The 19,986-nt window shown below is 41.3% G+C and overlaps 1 protein-coding gene across 1 annotated transcript in view; it reads right to left on the reverse strand.

Annotated features, from left to right (window-relative positions):
• The window catches only part of LOC127622190 (kinesin-like protein KIF26A), a 119,783-nt gene that overhangs the window by 49,916 nt on the left and 49,881 nt on the right, over positions 1 to 19,986 (reverse strand). Inside the window, exon 4 of the mRNA XM_052096188.1 lies at positions 6,698 to 6,861. Coding sequence (XP_051952148.1) covers positions 6,698 to 6,861 — 164 coding nt within the window. The remainder of the gene's footprint in view (positions 1 to 6,697; positions 6,862 to 19,986) is intronic.

Consider the following 19,986-nt stretch of genomic DNA (forward strand, 5'->3'; position numbering starts at 1 on the left):
TACGCAACTGAATGGTCAAATACACTTTATAATTCCGCCAATGCCCATCTTTATGAGGATTTAATGTAAATGCAGTCCTATGATGTAGAACTACGGCTTAACAAAGGGAATGAGAATTTTAAAGAAAATGGAATGCTGCTCACATTACCAAGAGAAATGAAAATTGACATCTTGGATGGCATAGCTCATGCAATTATTTCATTCAAAGCTTATCCAAACGATCAAGAGTTTGAGTCAGTGGCTGCTGCACTGATTGAAAAGCATCCTTGTCTTAAAGACCATGGAGATTTAAACGGATGCGCCCGGTCCCCAATCGGCTTGATGAGGCACACGAGGGATAAAGGCGGCCGGTGACGATGGTTTGAGAGAGAGAGAATTACGGGCATGTCTGTCATGTGTGTGTTTATGTTTGTGCTTTTGGTTTGAGTTCAGTTTTCATTATATTATCATTTATGTTGACAAGCTGGTTCTCGCCTCCTCCTTGCCCATCCTTGAGCTGTATTACAGTCCCAAATTATGGTTACAGGAATAAAATGTGCACATTATTAATTTCAAATTAATGGAAAATAAAACAGCTCATTGTAACAATTAGGAAGGAGGAAGCTGGGACTGGCTTAACAAGCACGTAGACATTTAATAAAACATTTTCAGTGTGTAACAAAACAAAAGCCAGCTATGTATGAACATAAAGAGACACACACAGACAGGTTTCATGCATCTCTCTCTCTAATCTACCGCTGTCTCCTCTCTTTATTTACTCCCGCTGCCCCTCACTGGAACGCGAGACCGATGTGGCACACAGGTGGAAGTCATTCACCACTTATCTTCCTGGCTCACTCTGCCCAGACACTGCTCGGCCCCACCCTGTTCGCCACACTCACATAAAATCTAGTATGATTTCTTGAATATAAGCTTCAGTACAAAAAGGAAAAAAGGTCTGGGTTTGTAAGCTTTATATTATACACTATTTATAGAAATTGCCAATTACTTATTCAGCTCCATCTCTCTGAAAACAAACTGGGACACAGGCTAAAACTTTGGCCCAGATTAATCAACAGAGTCAGTGTTGATGTATCTGTGAGCGAGAAAGCCAGCAAGGTATGTCTAGATGGATAAAAAACAATTAACACAAATAATACAGAGTGATACTAGTCTGTCAGCAGACAGTATGAATTCAGAGGCTAAGCAGCACATTTTCAAGAGATGATTACAGGTGCCACTGTATGTGTGCTACCCACAATAAAGATAATAATGTGTGAAAAAATCCATATGAAATTACAAGACCATTGCGCAGTTATGAAGTTAAATTAGGCTAATTCAATAAAAAAGTAACAAATAATAATAGTAAAATCAATAGTTTTCAGTTACCAATGCCATTGTAGAAATGCACAATGTAAAAATGTATTTACTCCATGAGCAAACGTGTTTGATAAAAGGGGGGTTACCACGATAAAATAAGTAATAGTAGGCTTGTCATGTGATCTCAATATGGCGTGTCCTGGTCCATGTAAAATAAAACAGATTTTATTATATTAATCATGTAAGTACTGATGATTTTAAACATATTTTTAAAAAGTATTATTAATTTGTTTAGTTGTAAAACTGGTTTTAATTTAGACTAGATTAACTTAGATTAATTTAAATTTCCTGCAATTACTTTTTGAAACTTCAAAATTGTGCATTGTGAGAGGACATACAGAGCTGAGATATTCTTCTAAAAATCTTTGTTTGTGTGCTGCAGAAGAAAGAAAGTCATACACATCTGGGATGGCATGAGGGTGAGTAAATGATGAGAGAAATTTTATCTTTGGGTGAACAAACATTTTAAGTCACATATTGCTTCAAAGTTACATAAAAGCAGCTATGAAGCAGAAAAAAATAGGAAGTGTGGACACCAGTAGTAAACGCTTCAGTCAGTTCATACAACAGAAGCCTTGGATTTATATTGCTATGCTGCAGTAAATCTAGTTACATTTTGAATTTTGCATTGAAGCACCATGCGCCGCCAGATCCAATTTCCATATAAGCTTTTACTTTTAAGAGTTTTTTGCAAAGGTATAACTTATCTTTAACCGCTTTAAACTCTATATGGAGAAATGCCTAAAGCTGACATATTTATACAAAGTGCATATAGCATCATGCAAAGAGAGAGGTTATTGTCGAACCTAAAAGCATTTGTTGAAAGCAGGAAACAGTTACATGATGAATTCCAAACCTCAGCACTAGATGCATTCATTATGAGCAATTTTATTCAGTCTAAACAGGTGCCGGCTCTGTTGGTCCCCGTTGGTCCCTGTTGATTATGCATTTCAGCACAGCAGGACGATAATACAGTGCATGACTACAGCAGATAATACACATGCAGCATGCCGATGAAAGCCCCACAGAAAATTACATGAGAGAGCACCTCGGCCACAAAGCAACATCAAAGCTGAGGTGAGACAGTCCCATCTACAGGAATAAAGAACCCACTCTGCTTTTATCTGTCAATCTTAAAAGGAAAGATTATCGCTAGTCGTCAGTTGTAAAAATCCACTTGCTCTAGGTACTTGCTTTTTGCACACCTATGCAGAATTCTGCATCATGCTAGGTCAACCGTCTACCTACATGACACATATAAGAGACATAGCAAGCATATATATGTCACAAATCACTGATCTGCTATATCTAGCCCTGACACTAAAGGTTACTAGGATTTTGATTGCAGGAGATGTTACTATCCTTCCTCCACAAGTCTGATTTCAAATAGACAGTATAGCTGAGTGCTCATTTCTCCACTTAAAGGGATAGTTCACCCAAAAATGAAATTTCTCTCATCATTTATTCACCCTCATGCCATCCCAGATGTGTATGACTTTCTGTCTTCTGCTGTACACAAACAAAGATTTTTTGAAAAAAATCTCAGGTCTGATATTCCTCACAATGAAAGTGAAATGGTACCAAAATTTGAAAGCCCCAAAAAGCACATTATGGCAGTGCAAAATAATCCATAATACTCCAGCAGTTAAATCCAAATCAATATTGTGGCAGGGCGGAGGGCGGGGCCAGGTTATGATCATACACACCCGGTCCCTCATCAGGCTAATCAAGCCTTCGAGAGGGATAAAGGCAGACTGTGGAGGATTGTGCGGGAGAGATAGTCTACGGACATGTCCGTCATGTGGGTGTTTGTCTTTTGTTTGAGTTTGAAATTAAACTATTATTTGTATCGTCAAGCCTGTTCTCGCCTCCTACTTTCCATTGACTGCTTTACAAATATTTAAGACCTTTTTTACTATAAAATCTCCTCATTGCCCAGTAGGTGGTGAAATGCATGAAGAATGTGAATTGACAAAAACATAAAAAGAAGAATGTGAAAGTGGTGATTCACCGTAAAAAATGACTAAAATATTGAAATCACAGCACTGAAAACGTTGATTCATACAGACACAAGGCTTTGACCACCCAAAAGGGGTGAATTAGAACTACGGGATGTCTTTAAGAGTATAGTCACGCAATCTTACTGATTTGTTTGAGTTTGATCGCATCCGCATCAGAGCTTGAAAAATTGACAAAAACAGTAGTTTTAAAATAGTAGGTTTATATTTTTTTTATCCAAGTTGTCCTTCTCATTTTTCGTGTCTGTTCAATTGTCACATTTGTAGTTCTATTATGTGTACAGTCCCATTCCTTTTTATGTAAATAGAAATTGTAAGCTACTTTGGACCCTGCCCCCACAAAAAAAAATAGGAAATTATCTTTCTTTAATTTCAACCAAAAATGCCTTACCTCGAGAGAAAAATAAAAGCAACAAGGATTCCAAAATTACATGTTAATTTTCACCTCCTCCTTTCTACTTCCTCTCTCATATTTATTTGGCCTTTTCTGCCACTCTTTCTTTCACAAGAGTGCAACCATGGCAACTCTGTGCAAGGTGTGGGTTCCAGGTGGACGTCAAGGCCAGGGAGAGGACACAAACACTATGCCTGACATTTGAGCTGCTCTGACTCCTATAATTGAGGAAAGTATAAAAACATTTTGTAATGAATATGCATATCTTGCCACAGGCAGTCTGAGCAATAATCAGAATGTATATTTGTCAGTTGTTCCTCATTTACATAATGGCACATTTTCTCATTCTGATGATTTCTGAATGAGTGAGCATATCTGTTTGAGGTGGTGAGAAATCATTGCACTGAACAGAACATGACCCACCTTATTTATCAACCACTGTGTGCATCAAAAAGACAGACGTGCTATTGCTGACAGTGCATACTAATTCACTGGATTCAAGTGAGCTCAAAGGGACAAGGATTAGTGATAATACCTAATGATGCACACAAAAGCACAGGTCATACGGTGATCAGTGTCTAAAATCAATCGCATGACTTACCCACTGCCCCTTTATTACTTCTTTTTACAGGAATTTAATGGCCAAGGCAAATACCCTTGAGGTTATGTCTGTCAGTCATTTACAGGGGGTGGTACTAAAGGTGGGGAGCTCGAGATGGGAGCGCTGTTGTCAATAGGCTAATTGTATGCACCGTCACATCGCAATTAGTGTCTCGCACCTCTAAGTATCTCATTCTATTCCCAGACATTCAGCCATGCACACAAATTCCTGCCTGCCCTTATAATATGAGTGACTGTAGCTTGTTCTTTTGTCTTTGTTGTTGACCAAAATAATGATGACAAATCAGGAGACTAAATTCTGTCTTACTGGTTTGGGTCTCTTTTTATTCGACAGTGCAAACTGCCTCAGTTTTTAAAGAAAGAAATAGATTAAATATTTCAAAAGTCAAAGGAGGTTTTGAAAGTGAATTTATTTATATTCATATCTTTCGGAAATATCCTTGAGGGAATCACAGCTTTGAATTTTTCCAGTTAGATTTAATTTCAAAAAACACAAAAACAGGATTGAATTAAGGATAAGCCTTACCAAAGACAAATCCTCTTTGCATTATTATGTAATACTTTTTAGGAACAGTCAAGATCATCACAATGTATCTTCTGATAACACATTCCGGTAACAGTTTGTTATATGTTTGCATTTTAGATTAGTAAATGCATTCGGTATGATGAACTAACAATGAACAATATTTTCTACTGCATTAATTAATCTTTATTACTTATGAAATTAGGAACTGAAAACGTTCCAAGGAATGAAAACAAAAACGGAAAACAACCGAAATCCTTTGCAGAACGTAACCAAAAACAGGAACGAAGCCCCTTTCAATTGTTCAACTATATATAATTACTACATATACATGCAAGGTTTATCCAGATATAAGGAGAATTATTAAGGTAAAAAGAACATTTCTCAGTTGTTTCCAAGTTTTCACTGAATTATTTTTAGATATAAAGCATTTCAGCATTTATACAGATTTTATGCTGCTGAGTTCTGACAGCAGATTTGTAATGAAAACATATAATTAAGATAAAATAATTAAATACTTGCTAAATAAATATTACATAAAAAAAATTATAATTCAGCCCAAATAAGATAATAATTTAGTCCAAACACGCCCAAGCAGTGTGTGCATGCAAGCAATAGAGAGATTTTGGCTATTAATAGATTTTAGATGGCCAGATGTATTTTTGAAATTTTGGGAATATATTTAATATAAAGAATATATTTATTGAAAAGACATTATTTTATATAGGCTACTATACTCTATATTTGCTTGATATGATTTCTATGCTGATAATTCCCCCACATGGGAAAATTATTGTAATTGTTTATTATCACTTAATTTGGTTGAAGCAAGTCCCTAATTTTGAGCGTGTTTATTCAGACCAGGTCCCTTTTTTGATTGCAACTGGTACATCACCCACACTTAGTACAGAGAACTGTCATAAAAATATTTAAAAATATATATATATATATATATATATATATATATATATATATATATATATATATATATATATATATATATAACTGTTATTTAATTTCATTCTAACTGGTTACCATTTGGAAAAGAAGCAGTGGGACACTTGAACCTGGAAAAAAAATTTAAATTCAGTTTCTGCTCAGAAGGTACCGAAATGATATTGTCAACGCAGTTCATAATGCATTAACTATTGTTAATATATACAACAAAAAAACAACATTTTAAAATGTATTTTAGATGCTGAAATTAACATTTACCAAGATTAATTAATGCTGCAGAAGTATAGTAAATTGCTAGTTTTATATTGTGTTGAATAAAATAACCACAAATAAATACAATGAGATAAAAAAAAATTATAATACAATGTCCTTTAAATGTTATACTAAAACATCACTGTTTAGAAGCAATTTTTACAGACAATTTCTTTAGTGCATTAAGATTAACCATTATCCCTAAGGATACATGCACAATCCAGCTGTGCGCAGACCTCTGACATTTGTATTAGCACTCTCTCTCAGATTGCTAAGCCTGAGCATTGATCGATGACACTTCAACACATTAGGCTGGACTGCCTTCAACATCCCTGCAGTCTCCACGGGCACTGAGAAAGCATTGCAGTGATGTGACTGGCAGAGGCAATTGTGGATTCTGGATTTGTGGGTGTAAGGAGGCTGAAGAGGCACTAAGGGAGGCACATGGGATCTGGAGCCACACACCTCAATCAAGAGGCAATTGATGGCTATGCACTATGCATGGTGTTCTGAGGCCTTGTGTGGCTGTACACTTAGGACAAAAAATGTCTTCACACAGATATCTAGGCTTACCTGAGGAAAAATGAGGCTGCTGAGCTGGTTTGGGGCGCAGGCAGGATAGCTGGCTGGTCTTTGTTTGATGGTTTGTATTCTGATGAAGATACTGAGTGTACAGCACAGGCCTGGCTGGACCTGGAGGCTTCTGATACCAAGCTGTCCTTTTCTAAGGTGTGGCCCTGTTGGGAGATGAATGACTATTAAAGGAACATTAAGAAAGGAGGATAAGAAATTACAAAAGAGCATTGTAAATGTTGTCGCAAAGCAAATTACTTTATAGAACTGGCGATCAATTAAACTGGAACCATCATAAGTGAGGTTTCTTGGAAAGAGCATGAGATGGATAGGAAGCAATGTACATCTTCCATAAATTAGACAAGTGAAAAAGTAATACCAACAGTGAACCACCTTTTTGTAGACAGTGACCAACTGAATGAGTAACTTAATAACTATTCACATCCAGTGAACTTTCCAGTTTTATTGTATCCACCCTTTGACAAGTTAGTTGTTAGTTTCAAAAAGGAGACACATTATTGAATCTACAGGAGCCCCAGATGATTAATCCCCCACAATTCTAGTTTGATGTGTACTGTCAGTCTTAAGTGTGATGAAATGGTGCCTTTTCCACTGATGATAAGAAATATTTTGTAATTTGTTCACCGTTTCACTATTTTTTCCTGTTGATTAAATGTGTCATCGCTCTAGTAGTTTATGCTGGATAAGCTCTGTGGTTGTGACATGCTTATGTCTGGAGAAGAGTAGGATGCTGAAGAATGTGTCATACAGCTTTTTCCCTGTGCTCTGTCTTTGGGTAACAGGATTACAAACACACATAATACCACAAGCACAGTCTGCTGTAAAATAATGAAATCCTGTGGGACACTTAGTAAATGCTTACTGGTGCCAAAAAAGACATTGGTACTCATGCAATAGTTATATGAAAGCAGCCAAGCAGCCCATGAGCCCAAACATGGGGCCATTTCTCAGTGGTGCTAACAAATATAATTTGTGACATAATGACAATATACAGTAATTGATGTGTACAGCATTGGGCCCTATTTTAAGAAAGTTTGCAAAGTCAATGGGCCGTAAATGGCATGGCCATGAAGTTTTGGTATTTTCGTGCAAGCATGAGCTATTTCGGATGCACAAGGTGCTAATTGGCTTGGTCAAGAGCAATTTAATTCAGAGGTTCTTCTCTGGCACCATCTGCATTATATTATATAGTTAATTCCCTCAAGAACCAGCAATATAAACAAAGAAAGCATGTTCATAAGAAGTTGGTAGTGTAAATCAACTGTATGCAATGAATTGAAAGAATAGAAATATGGATTTACTTCATTTTGTGCATTAACTGCATATAATGGCACGCTCTTTTTATACGCATGTTAAATGTTGTTCAGGATATGGATGTAGCCTCCATTAATAATAATTTTCATCTATTCATCAATTAAATTCATTTATTGAAACATGGAAAAATGTAACCAAAAATATTTCTAAATTCAAATTACACTACACTGAAAATATAATCAAAATAATGAATTGGTAAAAAAAAAATCATACCAAATCCAAACATTTTACCCTCTCCAACATTTTTACCTCTCCACCAGCCCCTTTTGAAGTGACTTACAAATCACTATATGACAACAGGTGTAAAAATATCAATAAATATTAGATCATAAATACAATCGTAAATATAAATACAATAATAATAATAATAATTGAAAAACAAACCATGACCTATAGACAGTTGTGATGAAGAGGAGGGGTGGGGCCGGTCCATGAGAGTGCACGGCCGGACCCCAATGGAGCTAATCAGCCGAGGAGAGGGATGGAGATGAGCCGGATGTGGCAGTTTGAGAGAGAGAGAGCCACACGCAGCTGCCGTGTGTGTTTAAGTTTTCATTAAACATTAATTTGATGGTTCGTCCAGTTCCCACCTCCTTCTTGCACCTACATTGGTGCCGAAACCCAGGAAGGAGGAGAGATGAACTGTCGTGGAGACCTTGCCACTGCAGTCCACCCAAAGGAGCAGCCGCGGAGGATTCGATACCGGCTGCCTGAACACGGAGGAACGGCTGCTGTCCGTGAGGGAGGAGGGGCTCGCTTCTCGGCCACCAGTAGTGGTGGAGCCGCTGCCAGGTGTGGAGGGGCTTGCTACTGATCGGCAGAACATAGAGGGGCATCACTGACAGCAGTAAAAGTCAGAAAAACATTACATTTGATAAAAATACATTTGATATAATATCAGTTAATTTGATATTAACTGGTCCAGCACCTGGGAACAGCATTTAATACTAGCATGAGTGCAGCGATACACAGTATTTTTACAAAGTTTAATTGCATAAGTTGTATTTAAATGCATAAATATTTTTACATTTAGAAGGCTAGCAGCAAAGTAAATATATAGTGCAAATTATGGTGATTTCTGTACTGCTAGAACACCAGCTAAGAATGTTCCACCTCTTTCTGAAACAGAAAATATGATTGGTAAGCAAATATCCAATCACGTCTGAAACGAACATTCTGATTGGCTGGTCAGCAAAGTTAGAGTGTTTATCTTGTCCATGCCTTCAGTTGCACTTCATCTCCCCCTGCTCTGTGCACATTTAGAGAGGATATCTGTCTACTTACACAAATACACACACACAAGTCACACAACTGTGCTGCAGCATTACCAAAGTATATTGAAAAATGACAGGCCAAAAGCCTACTTGATACTCTGGTGGCCATACGTACAGTATCATCACTCAGTTTAGGTGAGCATACGCAAAATCTTTAGAAGTATATGTGGGCATACAGCATATGCCTCTGTAAGCCCGAGACCACACTACTGATGTTCATGTCATGCTGTTCTAAGTTTGTCAGAAACTGACAACATAAAAAATTCTGCTCTCATCATTCAACAAAATGTAAACTTTGACATTCATTTTCATAACATACAAAAATCTTTTATTTTCAAAAGTTTTGTGTACACCAGAATTAGAACATACCTTCAAATGTGATGGAATATGTGTAGTATATTTATTCTAAAATATAGCTAAAGTTTGTTCCCATCTATAGCAAATTATCTCTATTCTTTGTCAACCTAACTGTTTGAATACATGTCAGCCGCTTTTAAAGGTATGGTTTTTAAATGTGGTGATGTTATCCAACTGGTTGAGGATCTGGACAGGTAGTGCCGAGTTTACACTACACGATTATAAGCCTGATTTTCGCTCACCGACAGTTTTGTGGAGATCGCCGACAGAAGCCTGAAATCGTGGGCAAATAGGAGCTCACTCCCTTGAGCAACGATCGCAATGTATGAACTATCAAAGACGTGATTTAAGAGAATCGCTGATGCGTCGCCGATGTCAGCAAGATATCTAGAATGTTAAATATCTGTACCTGTCTGCAATTCCAAATCATGCAGTGTGAAATGTATTTTGACTGAACACAACAGCAGCGTTGATCTACAGCCAATGAGAGAGCAAGAAACAGCGCACAGGAAGTTTCAGTGGGAGGAGTCTTAATGTTGGTATCAAGAAACTCTAATTGGACCGAAGCAATGGAGGAAACATTTGTGGAACGTTGGCAGGAGCACCAGTGCCTATTTGACGTTTCATCTAAACTGTACCACAACCGGGTGGAGAAAGAGAAGAGTTGGAGAGAGATTGCCAATTCTTTTGGACAGTCAGGTAAGCAAATAGGTCGATATCTCAGTAGGAGCTACTTATTCATATTGTAACCAAATAAAATATATGATGCCTTGAGGCGATTAAAAACATACACATCATATTCTGAAATGCATAACATATGATCATGCATTTGTTTTCGTATCTCGGGTCACTTCTCGCATGTACTCTGTTGTGAAACTTAATTTGGAGTCCAGGCAGATTCGTCAGGGATTCGTCAATAGTGAAATGTCTTGTAATGTGTTCACCCGTCTCAGATTTGTCATGTCATTTCAAAACGCTACAGCCTCAGTGACAAGACAGACAGTTTTGTAATATGAACGGTACCATGATCTGACGTCTTTGAAAGTAGTGTAGTGTGTAGGAGCCATAACATGAAGGTAGTATTCTGTGATCCTAAAAACTAGAAAACTACTAAACAAGGCATTCAAGAAACTGACCTTAAATGTAAAGTTTAATTAGCTGCATCAGATAAAATGCACCTGATGTCCGTTATGTAAGAGCATACAGTATGTAGATTCTCACTGTGCCAGATAAATACTGCTAGTGTTCTGATTTAAAAATAAATAATATAAAACAATCACCCCTCCCCCATTAACACACACTCTTGACATATGTATTCATCCACATACTAGAATTAATAAAACAGAGGAAATGAGAAGGCATGAAGTACAAGAGAGTCTGGGAAAATTGGAGTAGCTGTGATCTGCTGACAGCTTGATGTAGAGATAACGAGCAGAGGAGAATCTCACTCACATGTGCAGGATCTTCAGCTACAGAGAAAATCATCTCAAACATCCACCATGGCAGTGTGTGCTAATCTTCACTCCAGTGGTAATTACATCCTCATGTCAGGGTCCATAATTAGAGCACAGCAGATAGATAGTCATTTTGATTACAGAATGGACAGGCTGTTTGCACTATTACTTAAACCTCATGTTCTGTTTAAATTGACTACTGTCTTTAGGTTTAAGGTGCCAGAGAACCCAATGATTTATGTGTAAATAAGTTATGAAGATTTGACCTGATGCTTCAATTTTAACTATCAGGGTTGATGAAAAGTTTCTAAAATCAAATTTAAGACTTTATAAGACCCTTTTTAAGACCTGAACAAACAAAAATGAATACTGTATCCCCATACAAAAACAAACCCAAACAATCTTCATGTATCACAGACTTACAGACTTACTTATACAGGCCGGGGCACAAATACAACATGGACATAATCAGTAAAACAGGGCAGGCTATGTGCAAGTTTAAAATATTTATGACATGTTCCCTATCGAGAGGTCTCTCCTATTGCGTAAGTAGCTTACGCTATGGGAAAACTCAGTTTCTCGAGAAATATTGAAGTCATTATGTAAAACGCATTGCAGCTACACAGCAGACAGTAATGAGCGAGGCAGCTCGGTCATTGGCTGTGCTGCGGCAACTGCTCAAACCAATGACTGGGCGACTCTGAACGCGCGACCAATGGGCGCTACGCCTCGCTCGCAGCGCTCAGAGCCCGCCGAAATTAGCATAGCCAGGCTATATAATGGGCACCCCGTCATACGAGTTCCTTTAGATTTAATCTTCTTCAGCGAAGACCTCCTCTTCGCTGGATCCTCCGGATTGTTGGGAGTCTTTCGCCTGCCGTTGACAAGCCTACAGCAGGACTGCTAAGAGGACGCCGGCGCCTTCAGCCGCCTTCGAAGCCTTCTGCTACGCCATCCGGCGCACATCACTATATCCTTTTTACTAAGCTACTTTGCAAGTGTTCGCCTTTGCGACACTTTTTGTATTTAGTAAAAGAGCAAATTCGAGGCATTGTTCCAAATGCCTTCGACCTGCGCCTCGTGCAGAGGCCTTCTTCCTGACAGGGACCATCACATTATCTGCACTCGCTGCCTGGGACCTGACCACGCAGAAGCTGCTTTCACTCGAGGCGGATGCCCCGAATGTGACTCCCTGGGCCTCAACGAGCCGCGCGCTCGCCGCCGTCGCCGCTGAGCGAGCCTGCTACCACCGTGCTGCCGCCCCCTCTGTTCGAGCCACGCAAGAAAAAAGCGCCACTCACGGAGGCCGCCAGAACACGCAGACTTCAGTGACGTCACACCAGGCCAGTCCCCGCGTGCTTCACCACCACACGAGAACTCCCCGCCGCCAGTCCAATTCACGCAGACGGACCAGCACCCCTCCAACAGAGCGGTGGGTCTCATCTCGTTCGGCGCACCAGGGGACGACGGTGAAAAGGATGACAGCCTTTCCAATTGGCGCTGCATCCGACGACTGGCCGGGCTCAGCCTTCGACCCCGCGCCGTCAACATTAGCGGACACGAGCATGGGCACCAGCACGGTAAGAGAGTTCGCTGAACGCTTCACTGCAGCGAGCAAAACGTGTAAAACATTACCCAGTCCCCTTACAGGCGGCTGGAAATGTCTGTACAGCAGTCAATGGGCCAGTCACAGAACTCGCTCACCTGCAATCAAATGCCGTTTTAACGGCAACACACAGAAATCACAAGAGTCATTTTCTGCCTGTGTCACTAAGGGGTCACGTGTCCACACTAAAGTGCGCACTCCCACATATCAATACTGTCCAAACAGTGCCGAATACTTTCCCAGCTCGAGCTGGACTCCCCATAAATGTAGACCGTGTGCCTATTGTCATGTATGCACCACTACACACAAGCACTGTTCCCACAGATATAAACACTTCCCCAGTAAAAGCGGGAAATACTATAAATGTAGCGCGCGTGCCTGCTGTCCTGCACGCACCCCTACACACAAACACTGTATGCATGGCCAAAAACTCCACCGCTAGCGGGAGGCTTTATGAAAGTGGCGCGCGTGCCTATTACAATGTATGCACCCCCACCTGTAAACACTGTCTATACAGTTTCAAACATTTCTCCGGCTGCGAGCATTACGGAGATAGCGCGCGTGCCTGTAATCTCACACGCACCCCTGCACTCGGCACTCAACACAGCTGCTCAGCGCGCGCCCGCGCCTCTGAGAGCTGTAAACTCAGTGTTAGCACATTTTTCTGCCTGTGTTACTAAGGGGTCACGTGTCCACACTAAAGCGCACATTCCCACAGTTACAAACACTGTATGCATGGCCAAAAACACTCCGCCGCGAGCGGGAGGCTTTATGAAAGTGGTGCGCATGCCTACTACAGTAGATGCACCCCCACCCATAAGCGCTGCACATACAGTTTCAAACAGTTCTCTGTCTCATGCCGCAAGCATCACAGATGCGCCGCATGAGCCAGAAACTCCCGCTAAGAGCGGGAAGCTTTATGAAAGTGGCGCGCGTGCCTATTACAATGTATGCACCCCCACCTGTAAACACTGTCTATACAGTTTCAAACATTTCTCCAGCTCACGATGCGAGCATTACGGAGATAGCATGCGTGCCTGTAAGCTCACACGCACCCCTGCACTCGGCACTCAACACGGCTGCTCAGCGTGCACCTGCGCCTCTGGGAGCTGTAAATTCAGTGTTAGCACAAGGCAATTTGCCGGTGGGGCCCATACGTCACTGCGACACGCCCCCAGCCAACATTCAGCCCATATCTGTGCGAGCAAAAGCCTGGGAAAAAATCCCCGACATGCCAAAATTGGTTTTGAACATAATAAAACACGGTTACTCACTTCAATTCGCTCGCAGACCAGCCCGCTTTTCAGCGGTGGTCGAGACGAAAGTGAGGAAAGATGTGTCACATGTTCTACGCACCGAGGTGCTCGAACTGATAGAGAAGGGCGCTATAGAAACTGTTCCTCCCTCTATGAGCGAGGCGGGCTTTTACAGCCGCTATTTTCTCGTCGCGGAAAAGGACGGTGGCCTCCGCCTCATCCTAGATCTCAGACATCTGAACAAAGCTTTTATGATTCAGCTCGTTCAGAATGTTAACAACCAAACATATCCTCGCGCAAGTTACGCCCGGGGTTGGTTTCTATCAGTGGATTTGATACTTTCACATTCGATAGCGCCTCATCACAGGCCTTTTCTGAGATTGGCTTTCGAGGGACAGTCATACCAGTACACAGTACTACCATTCGACCTATCATTGGCCCCCGTACATTCCACGAAACGTATGGACGCGGCACTTTCCCCTGAGACAGCGGGAGTGCGAATACTGAATTACCTCGACGATTGGCTAATCATAGCACAATCAGAGGGTCAGTTAACGACGCACAGGTCTTGGATTATCAGCCATCTAGAATGCCTGGGTCTGAGAATCAATTTTGCAAAGAGCGTGCTATCCCCCCAGCCAGAATATCTCTTCTGGGAATAGTGCTAGACTCAGTGCAGATGACAGCGCACCTCTCATCAGAGCGCGCTCTCTATTCGACGCCTTGCAACATCATTCAGAAAGATGCGGCACCCGTCAAACGATTTCAAAGAATGCTCGGTCTCATGGCCTCGGCATCAGCTGTACTCCAGCTAGGATTGTTGCACATGCGTCCTCTCCAGCGCTGGCTCAAGAGCCGTGTCCCCACTCACGCGTGGCGCTCGGGCCACTTTTTGATCAGAGCGAATCACGGCTGTATAAAAGCCCTGACGCCCTGGAAAGCCATCAACTGGTATCAAACCGGCGTGAGTCTGGGCGTGAACACGCGGAGAAAAATGATCACGACAGATGCCTCCAAAATAGGATGGGGGGGGCCCTTTATGAGGGCAGGCCTGTCTCCGGCTTTTGGTCAAACCCGGAAAAGCGCCTACATATAAACTGTCTGGAAATGAAGGCGGTCGCCTTGGCTCTCAGAGCCCTGCTTCCGTACCTGAAAAACGAACACGTCCTGGTCCGAACGGACATGACGGTAGTTTCAGTATATAAATCGCCAGGGTGGACTTAGGTTGAGCTCCTGCACTCTATGGAGGGCCCTCCATGCATGGCCCCTCAACGGGTTCCGAGAACCTCCCCAGTGGAGTTTTGAGAACCATCACTGAGGCGCGAGCACCCTCTACGAGGCTTATATGCCCAAAAGTGGAAAGTGTTCAGTGACTGGTGTGATACCAAGAGCTTGAACCCCAAATCGTGTGAGATACCAAGTGTACTCGCATTTTTGCAAGAGCTGCTGGAGGCGGGTCGCACACCCTCCACGCTCAAAGTCTATGTGGCTGCCATAGCGCGTCGCACAATCCTGATAAAGGACATTCATTAGGGAAAAACGATCTAATTATTCGTTTCCTAAGAGGCGTTAGGAGGATGAACCCTCCTCGCCCCCCCTCGGTGCCGATCTGGGACCTGGCCACAGTCCTGGACGCACTCAAGAGTGCCCCGTTAGAACCTCTCCGAACCGTGCACCTTAAACAGCAAAACTGCGCTCTTGCTGGCGTTCGCTTCAGTCAAGAGAGTGGGCGACCTGCACGCGCTGTCATCAAGCGCTGCTTGCCTGGAATTTGGACCTAACGACTGCAGAGTTGTCCTTAGGCCAAAGCACGGGTATATTCCTAAAGTGCTCTCCACACCCTTCAGAGCACAGGTGATATCTCTGGCAGCGCTATCGTCCCCAGCAGACGAAAGTGGCGCTAATTTACTCTGCCCCGTCAGGGTGCTCAGAGTATATTTGGAACGTTCTGCCCTGTTCAGACAGACGGAACAATTATTCGTATGCTTTGGCGGCCGCACTAAAGGTCTCGCAGTCTCAAAGCAAAGAATATCGCACTGGATAGTGGATGCTATAGCGCTAGCTTATGAAGCCAAGGGCCTTCAATGCCCCTTAGGCGTCAGAGCTCACTCTACGAGGAGCATGGCCTCCTCGTGGGCTTGGTCGTGTGGGATACCCATTTAAGATATTTGTGCGGCGGCGGGCTGGGCCTCGCCTTCGACATTTATCAGGTTTTATGACCTACAGGTCCCCCTCATTGCATTCCAACATTCTATCAGCCTGACTGTAGAATGGACTGGAGTATGTATATGCTGAGCATTATCTCCTCCCTTACAAGGTCCGTCTCTGACTGACTTAAAGGATTTTTTATGCATATCAGCACATAGAAAACTCAGTACATAAGATATGTGCTTGTGTTTGTACTATGAGCGCCCACCATGGACCACCTTGGAAGGCGCTCTATAATATCCCATTATGTAGCTTCGCCCTTGGCCGGCTCGTGGAATAATCACTTTGCTTTAAGGCTCAGGCATCTGCCTCTGGCTTTATAGAGCGAAGTCAGCACGCACGCCGTTTTACATGGTGTTCCCATAGCGTAAGCTACTTACGCAATAGGAGAGACCTCTCGATAGGGAGCGACTTCGGTTACTAACGTAACCTCGGTTCCCTGAGAGGAGGAACGAGTATTGCGTAAGCTGCCGTGCTTGTGCTTGGTCAGTTCAGCTTCAGTCGATTGAACCTAAAGGAACTTCGTATGACGGGGTGCCCATTATATAGCCTGGCTATGCTAATTTCGGCGGGCTCTGAGCTGCGACGCGAGGCGCGTGCCCATTGGTCGCGCGTTCAGAGTCGCCCGTCATTGGTTCGAGCAGTTGCCGCAGCACAGCCAATGACCGAGCTGCCTCGCTCATTACTGTCTGCTGTGCAGCTGCAATGCGTTTTACATAAAGACTTCAATATTTCTTTTTCCCATAGCGTAAGCTACTTACGCAATACTCGTTCCCTCCTCTCAGGGAACCGAGGTTACGTTAGTAACCGAGTCGTTTTCCACATATATTACACAAATAATTGTAATGTAACATTATATAAATAAAAACAAATAAGAGGTCAACCAATATTGGATTTTTCTGAAATTATATTGTGTCGAGAAAAAAAAGGCAATTAATCTACCAATTGTTTTTAAAATTGGTAGCATATATTAAATGTTCTTAGTCTTTCCTTCCTGTGATAGGGAGGGCCAGACAGAGGCTACAAGAGTCCAAATTAAATTAAAATCCAGGTACAGTTTATGGTACAACCAATATACCAATAACCAAGAAAAAATAAGGATTTAAATAAATAAATCAAAAATATTTTATTCAAAGCACTGAACAACTTTAATGGCTGAAATACACAGGGGACTCTTATTTTGAAATGTTTGCGCTTCACTTAGCTGCTCATTCAAACAGATAAGGGAAATAAAATGTATTACAATATAAACAATTAAAAGTAAACATTGTCATATTTCATCAAAACTACACCATCAACAGATCAACAGATTATCATAAGTGAACCCTTTCATAAAATTCCAAAAAGGATTAATGATTGCAAACTGCTCTGCAACATCTGGAAACACTTACAGGCCCCTGCGTGCTTGGAGAAAATACAACTATCATGATTTTACTTTGAAGGATGCAGCGCATGCATTTATTTAATTAAACCGTATTCTTTTGAAGTTTGATTAACACGTTAGTTCATATCAGTTTTCCTGTCTTTCCGGCTCCAAATTTAAAACATCTTTAAATATTAATTAACACTTTTGTTATATCATTTAAGATATTTAAGACTTTTTATGACCTTAAATTTTGGAATATGGAATTTAAGACATTTTAAGACTTTTTAAGGATCCACGGAAACCCTGACTATGTTTTCTGACATATTAAAAGGGCCACAACCAAACCAGTATGACTACCTTTCTTCTGTGTATAACAGAAGGAGATGTTTTGCAGTTGCAATAACCATTCACTTTCATTATATGAAAAAACATTTAATGAAAGCGAATGGTGAGTCTAAAATACTTCCTAAAATCTCCTTTCTCCACCAAGAGAAAGAAAGTCATATGGGTTTGGACTAGGGGTGTAACAATTTTTGGTAAATAAAAATGTAAACGTATAGTTTCCCACCCACGGTTTGGTAAGCATTTGCACCATGGTTCATCTCAAGTCTAATGACACATCTGGAGCATACAGTTTGTGGAAGAAAACCAAATGGTAAGTGGAGAGGTTAAGCCGCTGTGAGAGAAGCCCCCTGTGTCATCCAAGACTCAAGTCAGGACACATTTTTGATTTGCAGTCATTAACACCAGTGATGGTCAAAAACATTGACAAAACAGTCACTGTTTGCAGAGATTGCTCAACGCGAGTGCTGTAAACTCATGCTGATAAATCTAATTCGATAGCCAATTATGCCGACAATAACTAAAGTGCTTGGGGTGTTCATTGCCATCGATATGTTGCCCTACTTCAATGTTGAAGATTTGTAATTTCAGCGTATGATTAAAACACTCAAGCCGCATTACAACATTCATTTTTTGTATCCATTTAATAGGAAGATTATTCCTTCTATATTGATGTACAGTAGAGTTTGAAATGCACTTCATGATGCATGTAGCAAAATAATGAAGGTCCATCCATCCATCCATCGTCAACCGCTTATCCTGTGTACAGGGTCGCGGGGGGCTGGAGCCTATCCCAGCTAACATTGGGCGAAAGGCGGGGGACACCCTGGACAGGTCGCCAGTCCATCGCAGGGAATAATGAAGGTATTACATTAAAATGTTTATTCAGTAATTAGAGAAAAAGCCATGGTTTTACTATTGTAGTAACTATGACTGCTGTAACCATGATGGCTTTATTGGCAGAAACCTTTCTTTTGATACAATAAACCATGGTTTTACTACATTAATACTGTAATATCCATATAATCATGGTTTTACAATAGTAATATCGTAGTTACCATGACTGTATGAACCATGGTTAATTTTGTGGTTATGCTTCTTTTTTTAATACAATGGTGAAACTATGGTTATTGTAGTAAAACCATGGTGATACTTCGTAAGAGCAAACATGATGAAGTGTTTGTTACAAAATTGAGTATTCTTACCTTTGATTTGGCAGTAGTCATTTTTTATGAGCATACCCAGTACCAAACTGTACCAAACCCGTGACCCTAAAACAATGATACAAGCTGAACCATGTGAAATTTAAAACATTACACCCCTAGTTTGGAACAACATTCCGGAAAATTAATGATGACAGAATGTTTGTTATAAACATGGGTGAACTATGCTGTGACAAGGAGGAGGGCACTGGCCGTGCACCCTCGCGGCCCGGCCTGAGTCTCGTAATCAGCGGGACAGTGAGCCGGACACGCCAGTTTGAGAGAGAGATACTCAGCTGCAGTGTGTGTTTATGATTGTTTTATGTTGTTTTAAGTTCAGTTACATCATTAAAGTTATGTTGACTTCTGCCGGTTCCTGCCTCCTCCTTGCCCATCCTTTACCCGTTACATGTGCCTTTAATAAGTTAAATATACTGTAAGTTTGGACACTTCTGCCAACAGACATGTAAAACCAACAGTGTGGATGGCCAGTCGGTGTTCTTTCTCAGCAAGGAAAGGGTTCATCCATCAATTCTGATTTCTGTACAAGGGCCATGAAAATCAATTTCTGTTTATGTCAAGTTGAGGTACATTTCTTAATGACCTTGCCCTGTCATCAACACTACAATCCAGAGCTTTTATTTTATCAAGCACGTATACATGCACCAATGCTGACTCTCACTCTCTCTCACACACAAACCCACAGGCTTACAATAATGTGTTAGATGGGCACAGCTGTGTTCCAATAAATCCCAGCAGCAGATGGACCTCAGTGACAGCGAAGAGGTCACATTGGACTTTAACTTTGACATTTATAGAGCATTCACTAGCACACATGGTGACAGGAGAGAGCAGCCCCTCTACAATTCTATTAATTATCAGGTTAAAT

The sequence above is a fragment of the Xyrauchen texanus genome, chromosome 28 (genome assembly GCF_025860055.1).
Source record: "Xyrauchen texanus isolate HMW12.3.18 chromosome 28, RBS_HiC_50CHRs, whole genome shotgun sequence".
NCBI lineage: Eukaryota > Metazoa > Chordata > Actinopteri > Cypriniformes > Catostomidae > Xyrauchen > Xyrauchen texanus.